The sequence below is a fragment of the Lepisma saccharinum genome, chromosome 6, assembly GCF_977018435.1.
Source record: "Lepisma saccharinum chromosome 6, izLepSacc3.1, whole genome shotgun sequence".
Lineage (NCBI taxonomy): Eukaryota > Metazoa > Arthropoda > Insecta > Zygentoma > Lepismatidae > Lepisma > Lepisma saccharinum.
Window position 1 is genome coordinate 11,380,570 of NC_139234.1, and position 23,526 is coordinate 11,404,095.

A 23,526-nucleotide genomic window follows, 5' to 3' on the forward strand; every position below is an offset into this window, starting at 1 on the left:
ATATGTGTTATGTATCTTCGGAATGCATTTGTCATTCATTTTCTGCCATTCAAAAATACAGTTTGTGTGCTTCTTTTCCATTATTAGCTAATGACAAATTGACGGTAATGAAAAAAAATTATTTAAAATCGTTTGTTCCAAACAAATGCTTTTTCACTGACTTCTACCCCCTTTTTGCGTAATTATTGAGAATAATAACTACTACCACTAGTAGTAGAAATAATAATAATAATAATAATAATAATGTCATTATTATTATTATTGGTACGTTTATTCTGGTATTTGCTCCCCCCCCCGACAAACATTCGTGGTTGTACCTATAGTATTATATTCTTCCGGAAATTTTGTCTGACAAAAATAACTTTAATTAATTCGGCATAAACGGGTGGGGGATGTTCTACCTTTTGGTGGAGAGCGCGTCATTGGCCTTGAAGGGAGGCCACCTCTGCTTTTGATTGACAACGCACCAGATTACCGGTCTATGGTTGACCACCAGTTTTTGGCCTCCAAGGGTATTGGTCTGCTTGATAATCTCCAGATCTGTCTCCTCTTGACTACCTCCTTTTCCTGAAATAAAATTGGGGCTGAAAGGACCCAGTTCGATGCTTTTGCAGACATTCAAAGAGCTTCGACCGAGTATCTCAGAACTATTCCCGTCCAATATTTCCAGAAATGTTTTGACAAGCTGTACGCGTTGCATTCAGTGAATTGAAGCACACAAGGAATGTATTTTGAATAATATACACTCAAGAGTACCATTTCGTGTGCGGTTCGCCGGACCCTGTGGCCGAGTGGTTAGCACATCGCGCTCCGACACCAAGGGTCACGGGTTCGAATCCCGCTCGGGCTTCGTTGTTTGTGAATGTCCATTCATCAATTTCATCATTTCATAACTCATCCCCATCTTCGCAAAATTAGCCAAGAGGCACAAAACGCGAAGTAAAATAAACAAAATCAATCAATCAATCGTGTGCGGTTCCAGTTTTCTCTTCCTAGTCCGGAAAATAATGTGACACACACATACACACACAAGAACACACACATATACAGGGTGTCATTTTAATGGCGCTCACGAAACACAGAAACGTATAGAGGACATCAAAACAAACAATTGTTCTCGTTAGTATGTTGTTTCGGTGCTACAGTCGTTCAAAAAAGACCGTTTTGTCGCCTGTATGCTGGCAACCTTACACAATATTTGATCGGATCTGTGACGTCATTTCCTGCAGTGAAACAGCGAACGGCAGGGTTGCAAGGAACACACAAATTTTGTGAAAAGAATGACAGACTACCAACCACATTATGAGTTGTAAAACGAAGCGAGGAACGCGTCCAGTAGATCGAACAACCAGGCTATCACGACCTACCAGCGCCAGAAGCCCAGCAGTCATCTCAGAGGAAAGGGGAAGTGAACCAACGATACGATAAATGGTAGAAACCAACGTATTCAAAGTGAAGCGTTAATATCGGATTTTGTCTCAGCCTACACGTCAAACATCATAATAATCAACAACAAATTTTATTGGACTAACAGCTTACATGTGGCTGTTTACGTCCAGCTACATGTCAAATATTTGCAAATCTGGTTGCAAGGTTGATATCTATTATTAGTGTGTGTCCTGATACATGCGTTGTGGTACTGTGGTGCTGATAACGGAAGTATCCGAGCGTCACCTTGTTACATTATGGCTAAAACACGTACAGTGGGATCCATAAGTATTACTCTGCAACCCACTGTACAACCACAGTAAAAAGGTTAATGATGAATCAGCAGCGAAAATACTGCCATGTCCACAATTCCAAACTATTACATGTGTATCCGGTGCGTAGATAAACATAGTCGTGGGAGAGCTTGTTTTACCACTACTTATATCCCTGTATTTTCAACCATTTGTACCCCTTACCTCATAATGCCCTGAACATACATTACTATTTTGAGTTCTTTCATTTTTATTTGGTCACTGTTCAGTATGCCACAGATAACCAGAATCCGATGGACGAAGTGGATAGACTAAACTGTAGATATCAACTTGGCAACGAGATTTGCAAATATTTTACATGTAGGTTAAGAGACAAAATCCGATACTACTACTTTCTTTTGAATACGATGTTTTTCAACCATTTTTCGTGTCGTTGGATCACTTCCCGTTGGGTTACTGAACGAGTTTTCTCGCTTTGTTTTACGATACAAACTGTGGCTTATTGTAGCTACATCACTTTTCAAAGAATATGTGTGTTCCTGGCAACCCTGGCTCGCATCGCTTCACAACAGGAAATGACATCACAAATGCAATCAAATGTTGTGTTTTGTTGCCAGCATGCAGGTGGCAAAAGGGCTTTTTTGAACGACTGTAGTGCCGAGACGACGCACCAACGAGAAAAATTTTACTGAGAAAAGTTGTTTGTTTTGATATCCTCTATACGTTTCTGTGGTCTGTGGGCGCCATTAAAATGACACCATGTATATAGGTATACAGTATATATATATATATATATATATATATATATATATATATATATATATATATATATATATATATATGTGTGTGTGTGTGTGTGTGTGTGTGTGTGTGTGTGTGTGTGTGTGTGTGTGTGGTTTATATTCATCCTATTTCTCTCTCTCTCTCTCTCTCTCTTTCTCTCTCTCTCTCTCCCTTTTTCCTCTGGTTTTCTTTACTCTCACATTGACACGCACCTTCTGTTTTTAGGGCTTTATGTTAGTCTGGTTACAAACCCTTTCATCGGACTTCTCAAAGGCTTCTTAGGGTTAGAAGAACCAAGCCCTTGCGTGGTCTGTGGTGCAGGATTTATTTTTAATTATCCTATATTGGTTAGGAATAAAATATAATCCAAATCTCTTACTAGAAGATTTATTTAAACTTCCGATGATATACAAACACTTTTCAAACAGACAATTCACCCGATACAACTTGTAGACCTAAACCTATTAGTTGTACCGAAGTTTATAACCCTGGTCTTTTTGATGATGCAGGAGAACGCCTTATTCAGAGTTGGGTTTGTGGAATATCTGCCAAATGGAGTACAAGTACACCAGCCGAGCCGAAGGACGAGGCAAGATATTTCCCCAACGTCCCCTGAACCATCAGCTTTTCAGCAACCAGGAGAATGTCCCGCTGGCTTACATAGGTCTTGCTCTTTTATATCAAAAAATTATTTACATTTTACCAAGGTAACTACATGGTTGTTTACATATCCATAGTTTTAGCATTTCTGCAAGAATTAAGTTAAACAATACTTTACCCATTGAGATATTAACAATAACATATTTCTAACATTTTTAGAGAAAAGATTTCAACATAGAGTAATACAATACAGATTGAACAGTTTTGTGCTTTGAAAAAGCATGTGTTGACTCCGTTTCTCTCCTTTCATTTTCTTTATCCTTTATTTTTTCTCTACCTACCTCCCACCCCTCTCTCTCTCTACCATATTTTCCTTTCCTCACACTTTTTTCTTTTCGCCTTCTCTCACTTCCCTCTCTCTTCTATCATTTTCTTTCATCTCACTCCCTGTCTCTGTTCTTCTATTTGTCTCCCTCCCTTCAATTGCCTCTCATTTTCTGTCTCTTTTCCTCGATTTCTTCTACCCTCTATCTTTTCTCGTCCTCATATATTTTACTTTCTTCTCACTTTCTGCTTCTCTAAAATATTTTCCCTTTCTCTCCTCTCTCTCCTATTTCCCTTTCCCCTGTCTCTTTTTATCTATTTTTCTCTCTTTCGTCTTACCTTTTTCTTCATCTCATTTTCTGTTGATATTTCTCTTCTCTCTCTCACCCTTTCCACCTTTGTTTTCTTTCTTTATCTTATATTCCTTTCATTCCTCTGCATTTTCTCTTGTTTATTTCCTTCTTCATTTCTTGATCTTCTTCTTTCTTTCCTTTCTTTTCCACCTCTTCTCCATTTCTAACTTTACGTTCCCTTTCTCTCATTCTTACTCTCATTTTTTTATCTCATATCTTTTTTGTCTCACGTTTTCTTTTTCTTTCGATCTCTCCAATTTTGCGTGTGAAAGTGACGTCATTTCACGTCGAATTAAAATGCTTATTGCTGTTGCTTGAAAAAGATTCTGATGCAACTTCTTTGGGAGGATGGGATCAGTATAATTTCCTGTGGGCTTGAGCCTACCTTTGCTCACTTGTAGGCGACGCCATTCAAGGAAGGAAGGTAATAAAATCGGAATCTTGTGGGCGATTGTCCAGTCAGCAGTTGGCAACACTGTTCTTTAGTCCGTGTCTTATCTGATTTCTGCGTTTCGTGCTTCTGCGTTGCGAATCAAGGTCCAGCCAGTTGACATTGAAGGCGAGTGCTGAGTGAACAGGCAAGAATGATTAGCAAAGCGCTACTATGTTTTGCGTTTATGACAACACTGACGACACAGGGTCGTTTCGGCGGTCCCTTTGAATTTGCAAATGCATTGTATAGCTCAAGCGACCCGGTGACGATCCTGAATTCAACGAATTTCGAGAGGACGGTCTTTGGAACAGTGAATGCCTTGCTGGTTGAGTTCTACGCAAGCTGGTGTGGCGATTGCGTACGATTCTCCCCTACATGGAAAGCATTCGCTGCGGATGTTTATGGTGAGTAGAAAGCAACTTCTTTGATATTGGAATTATGGGTATAGTTTGCCACAAACACTCCAAACATTTTTTTTAATCCAAAGTTTTGGATGTATGTACATCAAACCGATTTCATGTTTTTAGTTACTGTACTTGTTGGGATACAGATTGAGTTGATGTTTTAAGTTCACTTTATGCACAGTAAGGCTAATTGGAGCTGGACCTACCTACAGTTTAAAGTGAGATCCGATCCTCTATGTGCCTCCGCCGGGTATCGAACCCGGGACCCCGCCGGGACAAGGCGACGACGCTACCACTGCCCCATCGAGGAGGTCCTGTTGAGATATAGACTAAGAAAATTATAAATATAATATTGTGCCTGTAGCAAGTGGTGTGGCAACCTTTTGCCTGTAGCTTAGGAAAATATTTGGACCTAAAAGGGATGAGGAGACAGGTGAGTGGAGAAGGTTACGTAATTTAGAACTACATAATTTGTATTCATGTCCAGATATTATTAGAATAATTAAATCAAGAAGACTTAGGTGGGCAGGCCATGTGGCACGAATGGGAGAGGAAAGAGGAGTTCACAGGATTCTTGTTGGGAAACCTGATGGTAAGAGACCTGTAGGAAGGCCAAGACGAGGATGGAGGGACAACGTTGAGATGGACCTAAAGGAAATCGGTAGGGATGGAAAAGAGTATATAGATCTTGCTCAAGATAGGGACAGATGGAAGGCCTGTCTTGCTGCAGTCATGAACCTTCGGGTTTAAGAAGGCTAGAGAGTTAGTTAGTTAGTTAGTAGCAAGTATTAGAAGAAATAATCGAAGTGCACACACACACACACACACAGATATATATATATATATATATATATATATATACATACATACACACACACACACACACACACACACAGGGTATCTCAAAAGTAATAGCTCAAACTGACACAGGTGATGGTACACGATAATAGAAGCAAAAAAAGTCTCAGTAAACATGGGTCTGCAAATGAGCCGTTTTCGAGATAATCGCAAATGTGTGATTACAAGCTGCCACTGACTTCATTGTTTGTAAACGTCGTCCTAGTTGGTAAAATGCTAATAATGTGTGGTTACAAGCAGTCACTGATTGCATTTTGTAAACACCGAGTGCTTTACTCCTTGAACGTTGCGAGGTTTGCTCTTTGTTTACAAAACAGAACATTTCCGACAGGTGGCGTTGGAATCAAACAGTATGGATACAATCAGTACAGAGAATTAATTGTACATGCTTGTGACCAATTCCGAAACGAACCGGAGGTGTTCTTAAGAATTCGAAGCTCCATGCGGAATCGCGTACACTATTGCATCCAGATGCAAAGACGACACTTTGAACAGGTACGAGTGTACAGCAATTGTAACATGCAACATACTGACGTTTGTTAAAGTAAGTAGAATGTTCAATTGAGATCTCCAATGACTTTTCTTACTGTATTATTAGCATTTTACCAAGTAGGACAACGTTTACAAACAATGAAGTCAGTGGCGGCTTGTAATCACACATTCGCGATTATCTTGAAAACGGCTCGTTTGCAGACCCATGTTTACTGAGACTTTTTTGCTTCTATTATCGTGTACCTTCAGCTGTGTCAGTTTCCGCTATTACTTTTGAGACACCCTGTATATAGATATTACTTAAAAAAATCACAAATTCTTAACTCCACACTTCATTATTCATGTTGTATCTTATTGTAATTATTGAAATTGCCTCTTGTTCTTTATATATGGGTAGATATTTATGCATTTTGGATCTCTGTTTCGGAAACTATATTAAAAATTACAGATATATCGTCGCAACATTGCCATAACCACAAATGTGCAAATTTTGACTACTTTTTGTTGATAAATTCATATGTTAACTGATATGGCCTAATAAAAAGTCATCAGTAGGTACACATTTTACCGATGACATCTTTTATTCAAATGTAAAACCTATTTTTTTCCCAGGAGATATGATTTTATAATGCTTTTATTTCAAAGTAAGATTCAGCACATTCGGGGTTTTGGTACTGCTGATACGCGACGATATATTAATGAAAAATTACATGGTACAGATATCGTATGTGTGCAGTTAATATGTAATGAATAGTAGCTATGAATATATACATAAACCAATACAAATTTGTAAGCCATGTTAGTATAACTTATACAAATTACCCCCACTAAACATATCAGCCTAACTACAGTGCGTTCGTTTTGGGTCGAGATAGCGCGTGAACAACTTTGAACAACTCTTAAAACAGAGGTTAGTGCTCGTTATGCAATATAAATATAATTGTCTACATGCTAAAGATATGTGCTTAAATAAGCGAGACGTTACGGGACGAAAATGCCGGCATCTGCGCCATGTCACGCGCTATCTCGGCCCAGAGCCAAAACGAACACACTGTGCTTCCTTGAGACAACACACTAGAATATAAGCGTGAAGGGGGAATGCTTCAACGTTGCAATTTCTAATAATTCCAAGCCTACAAGCAAGCTGTGAATTAACAGGCAAGTGCTTCGTTCCCCCAATCCCCATTAGTCCAAGTCAATTGAGATCTTTGCAGGTAAACGTGTTCATGAAGGGAGTATTGTTTCGTGCATATTTAACTCTCATAGTTCATTCACTAGCAACACATGTGACCAATAGTTTGTATGCAACAATGCCATACTAACTTCGTTCAGGATGGCTGAAGGGCGGATCAAATATTTTCAGGCGGTTTCTGTTTCGATGATCATGGAAAGTACTCTCTTTCTTGCTTTGCTGTTTTTTTTTACCTCTTCCTTTCACTTTCCACCTCTGTTTCTCAAATTTCCTCTATTTCTATATTTCTTTCTCAATCATTCTTATATTCTTCTTTCTCCCGCCATTTCTCCAACGACCGCTTTAGACAAAATCACTTTCCTTAGCATTTTTCACTTGTGCCCTGACCAAAATGCTACCGTGTAAAATTAACAATTGTATGGCTTTACAGATGCCATGGCATATTTCAAGGCATTTCTCAAAGATAGAACCCGTCCTATTTCCGTAGCATTTTTCGTAGCGTAACCAATCAGAAGCGACCTCTAGGTCATGAGTGAAGTTGTAATGGCGGCCGCGTGAGATGTAAACATTGTATCAATTCACGTTTTTAAAACACGATAACTATTCAACCGAGAGCAATAAGGATTCCTGTTCAATGGTTTTAGGTACAAAAGCAATGGCACTGCTTAAATACATACTTTACAACGTTTACTGTACACGTATTGAAGAATATTTTAGTTGTTTCAATCGTAAACACCGTGCACTAATCATAGATCGTGTAACTCGACGTGCCTTACATGCTGAATATGTTATACTACATTGTAGTCGCAAAAGCTAGCCGAAATGTTACATGAAATGCTTCTGTGTAAAGTACTATATCTGTTATGAGATTTTGACTGTATTTACATAGCATTTATGCTAGCAAAAATGTTAAAGGAAATGCTTTCGTCTAAAGCCAGCCTTACTTTGTTTCTGTCAGGGGTGCCCACGGACGGGTTTGCGGACGCATTTTGCGTCCACCCAAATTTTTGGGGGAGATTTTTCATTTGCTTTTTTTTCTGATTGGAATTTGACTGAATAAAAATTTCAGCATTGGACAGAAGTTGAACTTCGTTAACGTAATCGTTTACTGCTAAGGGACGGGTACTAAGTATTATTCCGGGGAAGGGGGGGGCGACAGTGTCCAGTTTTTATTAAGTTTTAAATTGTGAGTTGAATTCTTGTGGGGAGATTAAGGATTACTTTTTGGGGAGGACTATAAAACTCTTAACTGGGGGTGGGGCTTTGGAAGGGGGATGTGGATATGAATGTTAGGTCTTAGATTGGCACAGAATTTCGATTGTAAGGAGGATCGAACTTCGAAGTTCGAGTGGGTGTGGGGCAATATTTGGTATAAAAATATGATGATCATTATTTAGACTGTCATTTTTCTGTACCATTTGGAAGTCGTATGGTATCAAGTGGATTTTACTCTGGATTATTCGCTAAGCGGGTAGGCGGAACGGGAGGGGGTGTCATAGCAATCCACGTTTGTTCCTTTATTTCTAAAACTTAACAAAGTAGGCAAGTAAAATATAGTATCGACTACTAAACAAGAAGTCCGCAGGTAACTATTTTTGTTATTTTACGTCGCTTTTCTGCCACTTTAGGAAAATGAAGATGAATAATGGTTAGACACAGCATTAGGTACGAGGGAAGGCAAGGAGTAGCTACAAAGTGGGTGCTGAAGAAGCAAAAGAGAAAAATTTGGAAGGAGTAAAGGTTGCGGCGCCTTCTCAAAATTTTCAATCCTTATTAAATTTCATTATTGCCAGTTTCATAATAAATACCCTAAAAATTGTCTTGCTCGATTCGCTCCCAATTCTGCTCAAAGTTTACTAGGATGGATTGAACGAAGGGGATACAGAGCGCTGAACCTCTCCTGAAAACGTGTATAATTTTCACGGTTCACGTTTTTTGATGATATTATAAACGAAAAAGTTATTGGAGTTTTTGATTGTCTTACCGTTTACTTGATGTACATACATACCACTTTTTCACCCCATTTCTTAGTGATGCACCCTTTTCGGTGTTGGCGCCCACGAGCAAATGGAGAATAAGTTGGGAAAGAGAAAATGTCACGGCATCCTGTGAAAGTATTGACGTCAAATGAAATTAAATTAACATTCTTGAAAGTTTGCAATGAAATATATATACATTTTTTTCTCCGCTCGTTTCGCTCGCAATTATCCGTGATTAACGTCTTGATAAGATTATTGTGAAGTGTTACAGCTGCATTCCGATTTCATTTCATTTGAGTTTTGTTATTTAGCGTCAAGGTGGGGGGGGGGGGAGCTGATTGTGCTTCTGACATTTTGAGAAAATCAATTTTTTCAAATGAAAGCTGTAAAGAAGTCGGGAAAAGGTGAAATAATAAAAGCAAACTCCTCTTAAAACGACCATTTTTGTGTTTGAACAACTTTTAAACGAAGGTAAAAAATTATATTTACGAAATATTTTATCCTGTGTCCCGTCTCCTCCAAGAACGCAGCTATGCAATATCTACGTTAACAATTCCAGTAGTGTTGCCCACGAGACGAGACTTTGGCGTGTCTCGTCTCGTGGAAATGCTGTGAAATGCTGTCTCGTCTCGAAAATATTCGTTTGTCTCGGGACACATGATCAATCTCGTCTCGTCTCGAATTTTTAGAAGCCTGTCCCGTCTCGTCCCGTGGGCAACACTAAATTCCAGCCCCTCCGAAAAAAAAGAAATATATCCTGCGTGGTGTGCTCACTTAGATTTTTCTGCATTATCATTAAGCTGAGGCCTTTTTAACATTTATTCCCCATCCAAAAAAAAACAACCTGTTTATACATAATTTACTTTCTGACATTTCAAATTATCTAATGAATGTGCTTCTGCATGTCGAAAATGTGCATTTTAAGATATAACTGTCAACCACTTGACAGGCTATCGAATTCAAATTAAAATCAGTTACTATATATTTGTCAAAATATTTTTGGGGGGGATTATGGTGGATGGATTGGGAGGGGGGATGGGCTCCCCTGGTTTCTCTATGTACACTCTTCCTCTTTCTCTCCTCTTTCTCTTTCTTCGTACATTTTTTCCTCTCTATCTTCTTCTTCTCAGCCTCTTCTAAATCCTGCTCACCCAACAACGTTTTAAGAATCACTTATTGTTTGTTATAATTAGGTATTAGAACAGATAAACGTATTTAAATAGTACGTTTATCTGTGGTCAGTGTTGGCAATGTAATTTACTCGTTACGTTTTTTCGTAAATTACGCGTAATTTACTAGTAATTTACTTCGCGTAGAAAACCAGTTTTTTACGCAGATTTATCTTTTGTAAATTAGTAATATAAAAACTACATTAATTATATTACGTTTTAAACTTTAATTCTCTTACATATTTCAGCACAAAATCGTTATATTCTGAAGGTTGTTTATGCCGCCACCTCACGCCCTCAATCTCACTAACAGATTTTTAAAAATATAACTTTTCTTTTACATGTTTTCAAAAGTTGAGAAACCTGTTGTATAGGCTATGTCTTACACATAACATAACTGTTAAGAACGATTTATTTGGATTGGATTTAATAGTTTTAGTAACAGCTTCAAATTCCTTTTCATGCGTATTGTACACTTGCTTGATTGAATTGGTGTTTTAAGTCTACTTTATGCACAGTAAGGCTAATCGGGACTTGACCTACAGTTTAAAGTGGGATTCGAAGCACTATGTTCCTCCACCGGGAATCGAACCCGGGACCCCTTGATTACAAGGCTACGACGCGGCATAGGGAAGGCCTGTATTGTACACTGCATAGGCTAATTATGATGTGAATGTATGGTAGTTTGTAAAATTCCAATACAAGAACACATGGACATTCGGAAGGAAAGTTTTCTAAAGCCTTTTTTTGTTTTCTACCACTGCCAACTGCCATACCCTAACAATAATCATCCCAAAAACCATGTTTTCTTTTAATTTTTATGTTTTATCCTACTTTACATTTTATACGTATTTTATGCGTAATTTACGTGTCATGTAGAAACTTTTTTTATTCGTAATTGCACAACCCTGTCTGTGGTATAAGGTTACTAAATCGCATGCATTTTTTTATAAGACGGGAAATCTGCATCATTGGTAAGCTTTATATTGTTTCATTCTCACATTAGATCTAGGGGCCTTTCTAATGATGCAGTTGTAAGGTTGATGCATAGTAATCAAGGAGTCGCAGGTTTGATACCCGGTGGGTGGAGGCACTTTAGACTCTAGATCCTGTCCTGATTAGCCTATTTGTGAATAAAGCTGATTTGAAAACACTAACATTAGATCCTGGCACGAGAAGATGGAGTGCATGCGCCGTGTTTTCTTATTTCATATAAAGATCCAATAAATATTAATTTAAATATTGGTTCTATAATAACAGATGGGCCTCCCCGATGGCGCAGTGGTATCGTCCCGGGTTCGATAGCTGGTGGAGGCACAAGTGCTTCGGATCCCACATTAAACTGTAGGTCCAGTCCCGATTAGCCTTATTGTGCATAAAGTGGACTTAAAACACAAAATCAAATAAAATAAAATAATAACAGATAAATTTTGTTGCAAAACATAAGAATTAACGTGCCACGTTAACAGGATATTATTCATTGTCTAGTGCTTCAAGCAGATAGATTTTAAAGCGCATGGTCCCCTATTCTTCAGAAAATAGCTTAAATAGAGCTAAAAGTAGTATTGAATTCCGTTAAGTACCGTGGAGTAGTTGATTAGAGCACCTGATTCGAAGGTCCAACCCTAGCACCGCGAAAAGATATAGTTGTAATGAAGACGAGAGAAAAAATATCTGTCTCGGAACGTATAGTGGTACAGAAGCACCACGGGTATTCTCCAATTCATATTCTATGTCGATAGAGAACCATTTTCGAATTGTTAAACGAAAGAATTGAAAATATAGAATGTAATCAGAATTCAGAGAAAAAAATAATGTAGACCAAAAGTAACTGATTGATTTGATTTATTTACTTGGCAATTCTGCCACTGTTGGATAATCGCGAAGATGAGGATGAGTGATGATATAATGAAATTGATGAAGAGACACTCACAAAGGACACCCATGCCCTGGCCGATATTCGAACCCGGGACTCCTGGCTTCGTAACGAGCTGCCACGTAGGCTCGCTATAGACCAAGAGTAAAGCAGTGGGAAAACTCGAGGAAAATATTGTTGTTCTAATGTTTTGCCAAATTATGTTTTGTAATTAACATTACAACAGCAATTAAATAAAATTGATAAAGTGACAGTCACAAATAAATAACCATGTCCAGGCCGTGACTCGAGCCTAAAACCTTAAATAGTCAAATCATAAAGTGAGTCACTTAACTAACATCTGTTGTCAATAACGACTAGAAATGTGTCTCCGTAAGCGTATTTACAAATCCTATAGTACTGCAGAACCTCTAGCGATATTGGGCTTCTGATTGGCTGCCATTCCGGAAGTTAATGCAGCGTTGCTTCAAGGTAACGCTAGATGGCAGGGTTCAAATTAACAGTGTGGATTTCAAATATCCATTCCAACAAGATAAGAAACCCATTTATACTAAGGTTGATATTTTAGCACAATTATTTAAATCAATGTTTTAGAAGACAGAAATCAGAACTCACCTTGCAGTGAATGATTTTTCTATTTAAAGTCACATCAGTGCAAACATTGTAACTACCAATGACAATTGAGAAAATTATGTATGTTCAACGTATATCATTTTAAACATTATATTTATTATATAAACGTATATTTCTTAACATAATTTCGACAATCTGATTACAAACTTTATTACTATATAATCACGAGTCTTATTTTTCGTACGAAGAAACAAGGAACAATGGGCACGGAACATATACACTTCCGGTGCACACAACCAATAAGAAAGCTTTATATACCTCTGGTTCTGCAGCACTATCCGGTTTGTCTCCGTAAAGGTGGCATCAGCGCCAAGGTGGTGACTTATTTTAATTACTTGAAATGCTTTCGGCGTGGTACAAAGGCGATTCACTTGTAGATATTACGAAAGCATTCGATTTGCGTAATCACTATTACCTGTGTTCATAAAGGAAGTGACGCGCTTGTTTGAAATTAATCATTGAAGCGAATGCTTTCACTATCATTTGACTCGTTTGTCCTGTGAAAAAATTTGTGAACAATGGGTGAGAGTGGCACTAGCTAGCACGAGCCGGATATAAATAATTAGAGAGTAATCATTCCAAGGCATACATCAGTTCACTACATTCAAAAAGAATGATGCACAAAAACTTCGCGCCACACACCCTGGGGCGTGCGGTAACATGGGGTTAGGGGTTAGCAAGTGACTGAATATGATTCCTCCATCTCGTACAAATATGTAATCATAATAATAATAAATTACCGTTATGACATTACAATCCATATGCAAGTTCTAACCTGTGATACAAAGTAGCATTTTATAAGCTTTAATAACCCCTACGATTTTGTAGTGGTTCTATTGGATTATGTAAACATAATTTATCCCTTTTTAAAATGTTGGTACTGGGTCTACAGGCGTGTTTAAATATAAGGGTAGAATAAAGTACTCAAAGTGGAGGACAAATTCCCTCGGCTAGGATAATTTACATTTATTTCCATGGCCGAGCAAACATCCCCTACTTAGAAATTTCCACTTCGAGCACGAAAACTATTAAGAATTCAACTCCAGAAATGTGTAAATGCATTTACGGATTGTTCTTTCACTTCCGAAACTTTATATCAAGAATATTTAATTTTTTGGAGGGACATTATAAGTTTATAGGTACACGAAAATTTCCGTCATCTGCTTTTGAAACATTTTACGATATCCTATATAATTTAATACTGGGTGCAATTTATGTTGATTTTGATGCCAAATTTGCCTTCAGATTCCCCTAAACACGTATTTTCCCATTTGCCTTCCCACTCAGCCGGAGATTGATGCTGATCGCATCACCTCCACAGATGTCTGAAAGCATGAGTGTGTGGGTACCTTCATGTCCCGCCATACTTTCACGGCACGGTGCAAGGAGCACGGGGAACCTTACTTTTTTCAGATAGTTTGCTGATTTTTTTAAACCCAGTAAGTATTTAAAAAATAATGTAGCATTTGCACTTTCTAATATAATATAACTTGGTGGGGGAAAAGGTTTTGTCCAAAAAAGTTGATGTTACAGGAGAAAGACAAAATTAGGTTTGGTTAGGTTAGATTACTTTAGAGATGAGATTTAACATGTATCCTATTTACCAGTTATGTGAGGCCACTTCAATAGTCCAGAAATGGACAAAACTGGGCTTCTACTGCTTATCCCATAGGACATAAATATATGAATGGCTCGGTGCAACAAGGAGCTAACCCTCAAAAAGTTGTTTTCGAGATATTAGCATTTGAAAGTTTGAACAAATCCATAAATCTGTATTTTGTTTGTATTGTCATATAGTTGATTTCAAAAGCATGTCTGAAGTTTCCATTTTATATGGACACATTCACTAACTAACATTCCCTAGCCTTCTTAAACCCGAAGGTTCATGGCTGCAGCGACACAGGCCTTCCATCTGTTCCTATCTTAAGCAAGTCCTATATACTCTTTTCCATCCCTATCGATTTCCCTTAGGTCCATCTCAACGTTGTCCCTCCATCTTCGTCTTGGCCTTCCTACAGGTCTCTTACCATCAGGTTTCCCAACAAGAATCCTGTAAACTCCTCTTTCCTCTCCCATTCGTGCCACATGGCCTGCCCACCTAAGTCTTCTTGGTTTAATTATTCTAATAATATCTGGACATGAATACAAATTATGTAGTTCTAAATTATGTAACCTTCTCCACTCACCTGTCTCCTCATCCCTTTTTAGGTCCAAAGATTTTCCTAAGGATCTTATTTTCAAATACTCTCAATTTATGTTCCTCTTTCAATGTAAGGGACCAAGTTTCACATCCATATAATACTACAGGCAAAATTACTGTTTTGTATATTTTAACTTTTAGTTTCTTAGATATTAAACGAGAAGACAAAAGTTTATGAAGAGAGAAGTAACATGCATTTCCTGAATTAAGCCTACTTTTTATTTCCTCTTTAATATAATTTTCATTTGTTAATATTACTCCTAAGTATTTGAATTTGGAAACTGGTTCAAACGAGTTGTTATCAATAATTAGATTTTGATTATTGCCTAACACTTGGTTTCGGCCTGTAAGCATATATTTAGTTTTCTCTTTGTTAACTTCCAAACCTATCTCTTTAGCAGTTTTGAAAAATATTTTAGCATTGTTCTTAATTGTATTCACATCATCCCCCAGTAAGTCTACATCATCTGCATTCAAATGTGGTAAAATTATTGCAAAGATGATTAAATTAGGTTTTTTTCAGTTCATTGTTTCCCATTGTTGGTTGGATCCTTATTGTATCACAATCTTCGGTGTCAGTTCTGTGGAATAACAACAAACAGGAATGCATGACCACTATATTGTGAACAAAAAAATATACATAAGAATGAAAAATCAAAGTTAATTTTGTAGGGAGAAAAAAATTACATACAAGTTTAATTCACATGCAGTGTCAGCCGAAATATTCTCAGCACTGACACCAAATAGTGGCATATGAATGCAGGTCGCACAAAATATTCTGAATTCAACTGATCAAGGCCCTCCTAATGTATCAGTCATCAAGTCCATCCAGAATTTCTGCACTCTCCTCGGCAGCTACTTCCGTCGGAACAAGGCTGAGATAAAAATTATGGAATATTGGAGGGATCCATTCCAACAGGGACATTATTTCTGAATATTTCCGGACATCTATGGGAATATGTTTCTTGTACTTGCATGGTAAATCACTTAGGGGTGCCTCTGGCAGTTTACGGCCTCTCTTCTTTAGGGCGCTTCTTTCTGGTATGAATAACTCTCATGCAGAATATGGCGAATAGCGGATTCCATCATGAACACCGCAGCCTCTTTAAACTTGAGGGGCTCCTTACCATCTGTGGTGGGTTTCTTGGTAATTGATGCCACAAGTGGTGTGAGATCCTTGAAGTCGGTTTGCTGCATGCGTGTGACATGAAATGTCTTCTTTCTGTTTGCACTGCTGATCACATCTGCCCATTCATCTGTTGTATATTGTATATTATATGAAAATGTGAATGACCTTCTGGAAGATTGTCCCTTTGTGTAGGAACGTTTCGTATTCTGAATTCTAATATTTTGCATGAGGTATGTGTTCTGTGTTGCATAATCAGCCAAGTCCTAGAATGTGTGAAAAATGAACTCTGCATCCCCCTTATTTTTGTTCCAGCATTTCTTTGGACAAGTACATGGCTCACCTATCTTCCTGGCTGGAACAACATCCTTTGTGTGCCCGGATGTGTACTGCTCCCCTTTATTTCTTCTTCTCTTACGTTTCACTCTCTCCCAGTTATCCTGGTCGCATCGTCTCTTTCTGGCTGGAGGATGTTTCACAGGAGATCGCTCTGTCGTCCTTGTGATGTGAAGGTCATTCTGAAATGGATCAGAGTAACAAATTTATTTCAAAATGTAAACTAGCACTAAGCAATAACAGTCTAATCCACTCGACAAACAGAAATTTCCGAAACACATCATTTTTGCAAATGACCAAACAATTCTGATTATTTATCTTTACATTATTTCTACAATACCTCTCCTGTTGATTGACTTATTAATTTGTTGTTTTATGTCTACTTTATGCACAGTAAGGCTAATCGGGACTGGACCTACAGTTTAAAGTGGAATCCGAACCACTATGTGCCTCCACGGGAATTGCACCCGGGACCCCTTGATTACAAGGCGACGACGCTACCACTGCGCCATCCGGGAGGCCAGCTTTCCTATTATCGCAATGTCCTTGATGGTACGTTGTCAGAATTTGTCATTATTAGGGAACCATGTACGTGTGTCATGTCGATTTCTTCGTGATTAATCATTTCAGCAATATGGTGCTAACCTACATTCATTATGTTAGCAGCAGTTGTCATCAGAATAAGTTCATGATTTTACTCTACCAACTTGCAAGAGGCCTGACGAATGCATAGTGAGCTGATTTGCGCATTAACATGCACATCACGACTCACACTTACCAATCGTTTTCACCGTGCCCAAGTCTGAGACAATAAGGTGTTAACCAACATTTTCAAAAAATACCAACAATAGAAACTTCTTTCTTACCTCAGAGTCGGTGCTTTCTCTGCTCGACACTCCACATACATAGTCTGGGTCATCAAAGCTGTTGTCACCGCACAGAGGGCCATTTTCTTCATCAGAATCACAAATATATGAGGAGGTGCTCTGCAGATCTTCCTCGTTATTCGACATTTTCCTGTGGCTTGACACCTTGTTGCACAGAACTTTCCGTTCGTACGTTCCTTTCGAAGAAGGGTACCATGTGATTGCGCGCGAATGTGACACAGCACCAGCACCACCTCTTGGTGAATGCAGCAGACGTTCATGCCACACGTACTGCACGGTGTATCTCAATTTTGACAGAAGTGAGGCTTAACTCCTTATTACACCGAGCCCTTCATATATCAATAGTGCATGAACTTCGATTTCTTGTGCAAGGTTTTAATGTACCAATGACGGAAGGCACGTCTTACAATGTTTTCATTTTTTATATTTTAGGACAGGAAGAAATGCTTAAAGTACTTTTAGCAGAACGTTTACTGAAAACACTAGCGTCAACGTGACAGACAATGGTCCGAGGAGGTCCACACCCAATTTTGGTCAAGGTTAAACCTCAGTGGTGTCAAAATACATCACTTTAATACCTGCGAGGTTAATTTTTGACCAAAATACAGTATATACATCTGGAACCACTCTCTGATTAGATTTAACATCAGTGTTGGGTTGGTATGTATTCTCAGTTTCACGATTGTCCCATGTGTTCCCATACTTATTCGGGGGATAAAATCCCACCACTGACAGGCATGGAATGTTAAATCTATAGGCAGGAATTATTGAGCCTTGTTTTACGCGGGATTCGAGCTTTGCTGGGTGCGTTCGTACTAATTTAGTGCTTAATGTGTGCATTGCAGGTTGGAGGAAGGTGATGGAAGTAGGAGTAGTCGAATGTTCCGATGAAGTCAACGAATTTCTATGCAGGAAATATAAAGTAGTGAAGTACCCAACTATCAAATTTTTTCCACAACGATCAGATGCTACGGAGACGGGAATTACGTTCCTGTCTGAAGGAACTGTGGATGACCTTAGACGCACAGCGGTAGAACTTCTGGAGAACGAACAAGCAACGGGGAGAGGTAGTCTGTGGCCTAATATGACACCTTTCAGGTAAGTATATTACTTTAGGATGTGTTGTGATTGGTGATTAATAGGGCTCGGAAGTTGAGGAAAAATCCTTTTCTTTCCTAGTGTTCGAAGACGAGGCCCAACATAATATATGTTCATTTTGGGCCAGAAAAGGGTGGGTTTTACTTGTCCTTTTTTTGCTTTTTTCGGCGTTTTTTGGCTTATGGGTACTTTTTTAGCCTATTTTTAGGTCTTAACGGCTTTTTTTTCAATTTCACCTTCTTTCGACTACGTTTTTACTGCCCATTCTCAATTCGAATCATCATCAGTTCATCACCTCTTAAACATCCTTTCTGTAGTAAAGAAATAATATATATATATATTTGAACCATCCATGAAACGGGAGAATATCATTTTTGGACGACTGAAGCAGGTACGGTACAAGGTCCTTTAACCGTAACTTGTCTGGAAGGTCGCGCTGTATAAGTGGCAACTTTCTCTTGTTTTGAAGATTTCAGTTTTTTCGCACTGTGTGTTCCATACCACCAGAATTTTTTTTTATTCATTAAATATGTAATTAAAACTGAAGTTATTAATTAATTTGGATCACATTTATACGTCCTTTTTTTCGCTTTTAGGTCCTTTTTTTATATTTTTAGGTCTTTTTATAGGTCTTTTTTTGGCAATTTATAGGTCTTCAACTTCCGAGCACTAGTGCTTACTTTTGTTCAGCGTCTGAAGTGGGATATGTTAGCTGGGGGATGTTTGGTCGATCATTGGTGTTAGCTGGGGTGATGCTCCTGGACAACTGGAGGGATGCTTTGCGAAAATTTTGTTAGCTGGTAGGGATACCATTCCCCGCATCCTACCTCACTTCGAGTACTGCTTTTGTTAGTATTAACAATACAATTTTAAAAAGTGAATTGAAAATATTCGTAGTTTGAAGTTCACGTTATGTAGAGGTAGGTTAATCGGGAGTTTAAATTTCCAGTTGGACAATTCTGTCTCTCCACCGGGTATCAGTCCCGGAATCTCTTGATTACAAGGTGAAGACGTAACTACAACACCATCGAGAGGGCACTTTAGATACAGACGCAGAGATTTTAACAGTCTAGATTCCAGGCGCGGCTCGTGCATTATTTTCCTGGGGGTTCACCGAAGTCACATGACACATATTCAGTTTCCGCAAATAGACTTTCTTCGGGAAACAAAGGGATGGGGGGGGGGGCTTAAAAGATTGGTACATATTTTTTTCATAGAATGAGGGTTCATATTAGAGGTGTGCGTATAAATTTAGGGCTAAAACTAAGTACCATAAATTGTGCATCTATGAAAGAAATGTCGGGTTTTATGGACGTCATGGACGTCCTCAGGATTTGTTCCAGGGATGGGAAGCAAGATAATTTTATTTCCAGGGGGGACAAACGAGGCACATTTTTCCTTGTAATAGTGCTGTTCTCTCAAAAAACACTCCTTCAGTCCCTGCAACGTCTTTATAATAATCATCATACATTACTGTGACTGAAATGAAATTATGTGTGTGTAATAAATAGTTTTAGGTTGACATTAATTTCCCAGGCGGGTGTGGCCCCTTTTCCCCTTCCGGAAGCCCATAAATTATAAAATTATAAAACGACTAATCACAATGGTCCTACAATTATTAAAGGGAAATGGCAACCAATGGCATGTACATACTAGAAACCTGAGACCCTTTCATTTTAACGCTACAGCTTTTTTTCTTTCTTCAAATTTGGATTTGGTCGACCAGCACACCCATTATCTCTAATTTTCTTTCAACAGACGAGAAGGTATGTTTCCGTTAATTGTATGCATTTTAGCGGTCATTTCTTACCTGCGCAGACAGCAACACCTACACTGCATCAAATGACGTAACATAGTCCATCCTTTGGAGCATCAATACTTTGCAACAACTATCCAAGCACTTCGAAAACTTACAACCTTGAAACATTGACACCAACATGGTTTGTCATGTCTTCTTTTCTTGTCTAAGATCGCGCCATTCTTTTACTTTCACATGTCCGAAGTGTTTCCATCTTTAAGGAAAAAGTCTGAATGCATGCACGAGTTATTTTAGTAATGTATTTCTTTTATTTTAATTCATCGTGTCTAATTCCAGCTTTCATTCATTTCTACTCATCCTTCTCTGCCACAATTTTGCATTTATGCCAAGAAGTTCGAAAATTATTCAACAGAGAAGATAGAATATGTAACGAATGCGTTTTAAACTTGAACCTCACAGGGCAACACTGGAAGGGAGGAACCAGCTGGGCCTCACTCGCAGCGAGGACGGTGCCTTCTAGCTTCTGTTGCTGCTTCTGAGAGAGCACGAACTGCGCATGACCGTTGGTTGGAGATCGAGGTTCCTCAGTATCCTTTGCCTTATATTTTGCCCATATAGCTACCCCGAGCTTCTGCCTGCCGCCCGAACCTTCACTATGGCAGGAGCTCTCCTGTAGGGGTTCAGCTGAGGGTCTGCACGAGGGCGGCCGATTCGCGGTTTCTCTTTTTCAGCAAAAGAATTTGCCGTGTTACGGACACAAATATATAACTTCTTGTGCAGAAATTTTAGCGAAAAATTGTCAAAAGATAAAGACATTGTTTATTGTCCATTCTCGAGGTAAATGCCGTATATTACTGGGGGTTCACTGATCCTGTGCGCTATAAGGCCAACCGCGCCTGCTAGATTCATAAACTCCCGCAGAAAAGAAATTCTGAAAAGAGGGAGTCAAAACAAAGTCCCGTCTTGGACGTGTTTCCGTGCGAAAAGGTTCTGATACTTCTTGATGTCATTATTATACCGTAGAGTGAGGTGCATAAGTGTTACCAAATAAATTGCCTATCACTACGTTTATTCCCTTCGTTTTATGCAATGAGAGCTTCAGTGTTTGGAGCAAGACGCCAAACAAGCTGCTGATAACCTCTACACCGCCATGACAAAAATCCATTTCTTCAAATCGCGTAGGATGCAAGAGAAAAATTAATGGGAGGTGCTGATGAAGAATTTCCCAAGCAATACTTGTGCATGCCGCTTATGTAATAGAATCTAAGAGTTATTTTGTAGTAATCTTGTATATGTTTCAAGAAAATATGCACTCTCTCATTCCTTTGTCTATTTATGCGTTTTATTCTCCATCTTTCTGCGTTTATCTGTCTTCCTTTTCTACACACTGTCTTGCAATTTTATTATTTCCAACACATGTCTTTCCTTCTGTATACCTCTCTGTTATTCTTCCTTCTCTTTTTATCTCTCTCTCTCCATCCATTATCTCTCTCTTTCTTTCTGCATCTCTCTCTCTCTCTCGCTCTCTTCAGTTCAGCTATATATATTTGTCCTTCCCTTGTTTCATATCCTCTCAATTATCCTCCTAAATGTTTTCTCCCATTCCAAAATCTCTACCAGCAAATGTTTACTTTTTGAATTTGTTGGAGTCTATGAATGAATAGGCAGAATCATTCCATTTTTACCTGTGTGATCGATTACTATTACTATGTATTGTGTATTTTCTTTCAGCGGTCGCAATTCTGCTGACCTGTGGAATGAAGCATCACCTGATGTGAAGTTCATATTTATAGTCTGTGAAGTGCCAGAATCCCACTTGGGAAGAGAAGTGACTCTAGACTTTGCTGATGCTATCGATTTTCAAATTAGGCGTGCTACCTCCGATAATGCAGCCTTCATGGAATTCCTTGGAGTTTCCAGGGTCCCCAGCCTTTTTGCAGTGCATAGGGTTCGTGGCGTGGTGGCTATCAACACGCCGACACATGAAAGGAAAGTTTATGGTGCAGCTATCGTAGACTTCCTGAAGAATGGTGGCATGCAGGTGACTGATACAACTCCTGAAAACAATAACAATCTACTTGTGCCAGATGTGGAGACGACTCCAACGGTTTCCAACGACCAACTTACAATAAAGCCTGACGTAGTGTACCAAGCAGATTTGCTAAAAGCCATGTTGTACACATTGAAACAAGAGATTTCGATACAGGACACCATCACAGGCGACGCATTGACAGCATTGAGGAATTACCTAGACCTTTTGGAAAAATATTTTCCCAGTAATACACAGGTACATTCGTTCTTGTATAAGCTGAATGCATGGGTACTCAATCAAGGTGATGCCGTCAGTGGAGAATCTTTTATGAATCAAGTATATATGCTTGAGAAAGAGGTGGGCATTCCCAGACATGATTGGATTGGCTGCAAAGGGAGTAGCCCTAACTTACGAGGTTACCCATGTGGTCTGTGGACTATGTTCCACACGCTGACTGTGAACCAGGCACTTCAAATGGACCAGAATTTCAATCCATTGGACGTTCTGAACGCCATTGTGGGGTATGTCAAGTATTTCTTCGGCTGCAATTCCTGCTCCAAGGAATTTCAGAACATGGCTACGACTTCAATGTACAAAGAAGTTAAGGAGGGTAACGATGGGGTGATCTGGCTATGGAAAGCTCACAATGAGGCAAATAATAGGCTCAAGGGTGACGTCACAGAAGATCCTGAACATCCGAAGATCCAGTTTCCATCCGAAGTCAACTGTCCGAGCTGCAGGAACGAAAATGGAAGCTGGAATGAAGCGGGGGTGCAGAGTTATTTGGCGACAATATACAACAAGGATAACATAAGCAATGAAGGGCTGGGAAGTTACTGGATGATGAGAAATAATATGGATGATTGAAAATTGAAACACCAAGCCAAACTAGAAACTGTAAGAACAACGAAAAAAAAAGTCTAATCATACAGGGTTTTTCATAGTTACATGTGCAAAACTTCTGTTACGTATCAATAAGAAAATCTGGATGTAATTTCAATGTAGTTTCTGTAAGTGTAATATATTACTGCTACTATTTACTTTGATGTGTAGGTATATTACATTTCTAAATTCACTTATCAGGTAAGGAGAGAGTTTTTTCCATGCAGTATTTTCCAAGAATCTGTATTATCTTTATTAAGTGCAACGCAAGTCGAGTTCAGACTTTGTATACAAAGTAAGCAGTGTTCGTGTTGTAATGTACTCATAGGGTTCTCAACATCCGAGTGTGTGAGATTAGTTATTTGCCCACTTTGCAACCTCAACTTACTACAGGTCTGCCTGCATAATGC

At 38.8% G+C, this 23,526-nt stretch overlaps 1 protein-coding gene across 1 annotated transcript; it reads left to right on the forward strand.

The window, feature by feature from the left end:
* Positions 1 to 4,291: 4,291 nt before the first annotated feature.
* Positions 4,292 to 23,471, forward strand: LOC145988569 (sulfhydryl oxidase 1-like). The gene is made up of 3 exons (XM_083123518.1): positions 4,292 to 4,597; positions 18,191 to 18,443; positions 21,934 to 23,471. Exons 1-3 carry the CDS (start codon positions 4,345 to 4,347, stop codon positions 23,099 to 23,101), a joined length of 1,674 nt encoding a protein of 557 aa, XP_082979644.1. The 5' UTR covers positions 4,292 to 4,344; the 3' UTR covers positions 23,102 to 23,471.
* The last annotated feature ends 55 nt before the right edge of the window (positions 23,472 to 23,526 follow it).